The sequence below is a fragment of the Plasmodium gallinaceum genome (assembly GCF_900005855.1).
Source record: "Plasmodium gallinaceum strain 8A genome assembly, contig: PGAL8A_v1_141, whole genome shotgun sequence".
Classification (NCBI taxonomy): Eukaryota; Apicomplexa; class Aconoidasida; order Haemosporida; family Plasmodiidae; genus Plasmodium; species Plasmodium gallinaceum.
In genome coordinates, this window is record NW_021628302.1 from 884,000 (window position 1) to 888,432 (window position 4,433).

Sequence of the window (4,433 nt, forward strand, 5' to 3'; positions counted from 1 at the left end):
TTTTAAATCCCTTTTTTTTTTTTATAAAAATAAAAATTTTTAAGAAATTTTTTTTTTTTTTCCATTATCCAATTTTATTTTGAACATAGTTTAATAATCATGGTTTTTTTTTTTTTTTTTTTTTTTTTTATTATTCTTTTATTTTCGTCTTACTTTAAATTCCATTAATCTTTTTTCTCTCCATTTCCTAATTTCTTCCTCATCACTATTTTCATCTACTATAAAATTTAACAAATTTTTTTTTTTTTTTTTTTTTTTTTCTTGTAAGTTGAAAAATTTAATTTTGTATATTTTTCCTTTTATTTATAAGTATATATATAATTTTTAATGTTTTTTAGTTTTTTAAATATACACATAACAGTATTCTTTACTTCTTTTCCTTCATTCAAACATTCATTAAATTGCTCATAATTAGAATTTGGTTTATTGCCTTTAATTATTTTACATTCTTTTTCAATGTCTTCTTTTGCTTTTTCCTATAATTTTTATAATTAAGGAAAAAAAAAAAAATAGTAGAAGAAAAATTATAAAATTTATAATTGAAAATATTTTCAAGTAGTAAATGATTATTTTATTTATTTTTTTCTTTTCTTATATAACTAATGTTAGGGTTGTACAAATATTAGTTAATTTATTTTTTGTAATCATATTTTAATGTATTTATTAATTAAAATATCGTATTTAATGAAAATGCTTCTAATTTCAATTTTCCTAGTTTTTTTCCTTTTTAATATCATTAATATAAAATATTTACTTAAAAAAAAAGTTTATTAATTTAAAATATTCTCTTTAAAGAATTTATTTAATTTTATTTTATTTATGGCAATAACTAAAAAAATATATAAGTTGATTAAAAAGAAAAAAAATAAAAATAAAAATAAAAATGAAAATAAAAATAAAAATGAAAATGAAAATGAAAATAAAAAAAAAAATTAAGTGCTAAAAAATAAATATATATGAATTTAAACTGTATAGAATTAAAATTAATATAAAAGTTTTGAAATTCAATAAATTAATGTATATATGTATATTATGATAAGAAAATTTTTGTTAATTTAAATTCATTTCATTTAAAATGCACAAGGAAAATTATAAATATTTTTATGTATTTTCTTTATTTTATAATTTTATTCATTTTTATTAGTGTAAATTTAAGAAAATTAATTTTACAAAAATAAAATTCTGTTTTCTATTTTATATTATTATTTATTTGTTTCTATACCTATATTTCACTATATATATATATATATATATATATATATATATATATATATATATATATATATATATATATTAATTTTTTTCATTTATATTAAGACCTTCTAATTACTTTTATAATAATATTTTATTACTCTTTCTGTATAATATTATTTGTAATAATCCATTTGTCCAATATATTTTTGAAAAAATTTGAAATATATTTAGAATAAAAAAAAAAAAAAAAATAAAATGTGATATAAATATATAATTTGACAAATTATTTAATTTAAATTTTTTTCATTTCTCTATTTGTGGAATTAGTTCTCCATTCTTCTATAGGAAATGCCTAAAAAATAATATTATAAAAAAAGTGAAGAAAAATAAAAATCTTAATAAATATATAGATTTTATTAGCAAATATATATTTGTAAATTATTTGTTTATTTTCCTTTTTTTTCATGAAAAAATATATATTTATATAATTGTGTAATTTTGTTTAATAATGATGTTACTTGAAGTTTCCTAATACATTTTAAAATAAAATTGCTAATTATGATCCCAATTATAAAAGAAAGTACCATTTGAATATAAAAACCGTCTATGAACATACATTTTCCTAAAGAAAAATAAAAATATATTTATAAAAGATAATAAATAAAGTATGAAATAATAACTTATAAAAAATATATATATATATATATATAAACTAAAATAAAATTTATAATATCATATATGATTAAGTTGAAGTAAAGAAAATGTTACCTTTATAACATATTTTTCTATCAGTATAATCAAGCAACCATAAAAATATTGAAGACCACTAAAAAAAAAAAGAAAAAAAAAAAAAAATTAAAATACAGAAAATTTAATAATTATATATATTTTTATAAAGTTACATGAGATCCTAAGTTACTAATAGTATTTAGAAACGTCATATATGTTCCTCCTATTTTCGGATCTGATATTATGTTTTGAAAACTCATCTGAAAAAAATAAATTATTATTATGTTTTTAATTATAAAATATTTAAAAAATACAACATTTTTTTTTGATTATTTTATTTATTTTAATTTTTTAAAAATTTTCTATTAAATATATATATGTATTTTATTTTATTTTATTTTATTTTTACTGATGAAACAGTCATTAAATCAATACAAAAGTGATTAAATATTTGAGCAAAAAAAATATATAGGTAATATGAATAGAAGTTTATTTTAGATAATTCTGATTTATTTAAATACACATAATGAGTAATAGGTAACAAAGATGATAATATAATATTAGAAAAATATCTTAAAATATATCCATAATAATAAAAGCCTAATGGATTTGTTTTTTGTATGATTTTTCCAATAATTGCTGGAGACAAAATAGATATAGGAATATAAAAAGGATTGAAAATTGCAAATTCCTCTTTAGTTATTCCTCTTTTTAACATTTTAAAATTAGTAGAAACTTCCACTGATGCAAAAGGTAAACGACTTATTAAAAACAAAATAATAAATATTCTCATAGGTGGTAAAAATAATAATTCATATAATTTTTTATAAGTCTCTTTTGCATTTTCAAATTCTTCTTCATTATTTATTTTATTATCAAAACATCCCATTTCTTTTACCTTTTTTTTATTAGTTTCATATGATTTTTCTACTTTAAAACAAGTAAAAATAGTTAATATCAATATAAATATTCCCCAAAATTTTAAAAAAAAATTCATATCAACAAATGGTTGAAATGATGGATAAATAAAATCCATTTTTTCATACAAATTTCTATAATAATGGGAATTATAAAATATTAAATGCATATATCTTATATATTTTTTAAATATATAAAAGCATATATTTTTGTTATTTAATGTTAAAAATGATAATTGAGACATACAATATCCTATGTTTTGACCTAAAATATTACATGTAGAAGCTAAACTAGAAAAAATAAGAAAATAGCAAAAAAAAAAAAAAAAAAAAATATAAAATTTCTTCATAAAATATTGTTCTTTCTAAATCAAATCACATATACATATACTTTTATTATTATTTTATATTTTTTTTTTTTTTTTTTTTTTTTTTTTTTACTATTTATTTTCTTCTGATAACATCGTCAGTGCCCAGCCATCTACTGCAATATCTTGAGTAGCCATTAGAAAGAAAAGAACAAAAAAAAAAATTGTTAAAAAATATAAATTTATGTTATTATTTCCTTCCCCTAACCACATACTTACATATCTACTGAAATATATCATTGATAAACTACATGATAACTAGAGAAAAAAATACAATGATATAAAAAATATATTTTTATTATGTAAATTATTTATATTTATTTTATTTATTATTTTTTTCTTTTTGTGAGATAAAAGATACACTTTCTTTTTAAACCTGAATAGGAATTATCCAACTCTTCCTTCTGCCAATTTTTTTATTATAGACAGAATCGACTATAGGAGCCCATAATAATTTTAAGCTGTATATGAAAAAATTTTATATTATCTATAAATATCCTTTCTATATTTTTAATTGTTTATACTTAAATTTCATTTATACTAACCTAAAAGGTAAATTAACTAAAGACAAAATACTCAAATGGGAATAACTTACTTTATCTTGAATAATTAAAGGAACTACTGATGATACACCAATAGGAACACCTTAAAAATAAAAATATGAAATATATGCAAATTATATATGAATAAAGAATAATATATAACATGATAAATTAATAATAAAAATACATATAGATAAAAAAAAAAAAAAAAAAAAAAATTTCCATAAATTTTTTAAAATACATCAATATTAAAATATTAAAGGGATAATAGATAATACATATATTAAAATGTATTTTTTTTCCTTAATTTATTTCAATGTGAAAAATTTATTCATTTATTTTCTCAAAAGAAGTGTAACATAATTTATACCTTGTATAGTATATAATAATAGTAAAAATATTATATTATGAAAATCACTTTTTTTTTTCTGTGTTTTTCCTTTAAGATAATTAACATCTTTTATATTGCTTTTTTGCATATTTTTAATAAAATTTATAATAATTTCATATATATTTTTTATCATAATGAAAATTTATGTTATTTAATTATAAGTTCTTAATTTATCTATTTCTCCTTGAATAATTTTTTATTTATTTTACATGTTTTTTTATTATTAATAATCTTTTAAAAAATTATTTATAATGAAGCTACTTTTTTTTTTTTTTTTTTTTTTTTTTTTTTA

At 15.7% G+C, this 4,433-nt stretch overlaps 2 protein-coding genes across 2 annotated transcripts in view; both read right to left on the bottom strand.

The window, feature by feature from the left end:
• Positions 1–648, bottom strand: part of PhLP2 (phosducin-like protein, putative) — a gene marked incomplete at both ends in the record, with an annotated part of 2,668 nt that extends 2,020 nt beyond the window's left edge. Inside the window, 3 exons of the mRNA XM_028673756.1 lie at positions 154–218; positions 353–476; positions 601–648. Of these exons, the coding sequence (XP_028530176.1) occupies positions 154–218; positions 353–476; positions 601–648 (237 nt within the window). The remainder of the gene's footprint in view (positions 1–153; positions 219–352; positions 477–600) is intronic.
• An 849-nt stretch (positions 649–1,497) lies between these two features.
• On the bottom strand, positions 1,498–4,274 carry PGAL8A_00495400 (acetyl-CoA transporter, putative; the record flags this gene model as incomplete). The annotated part of the gene is made up of 9 exons (XM_028673757.1): positions 1,498–1,533; positions 1,713–1,816; positions 1,963–2,020; positions 2,097–2,183; positions 2,333–3,131; positions 3,282–3,466; positions 3,585–3,669; positions 3,754–3,853; positions 4,121–4,274. The coding sequence occupies 9 exons, from the start codon at positions 4,272–4,274 to the stop codon at positions 1,498–1,500; spliced, it is 1,608 nt and encodes a 535-aa protein (XP_028530177.1).
• Positions 4,275–4,433: the final 159 nt, after the last annotated feature.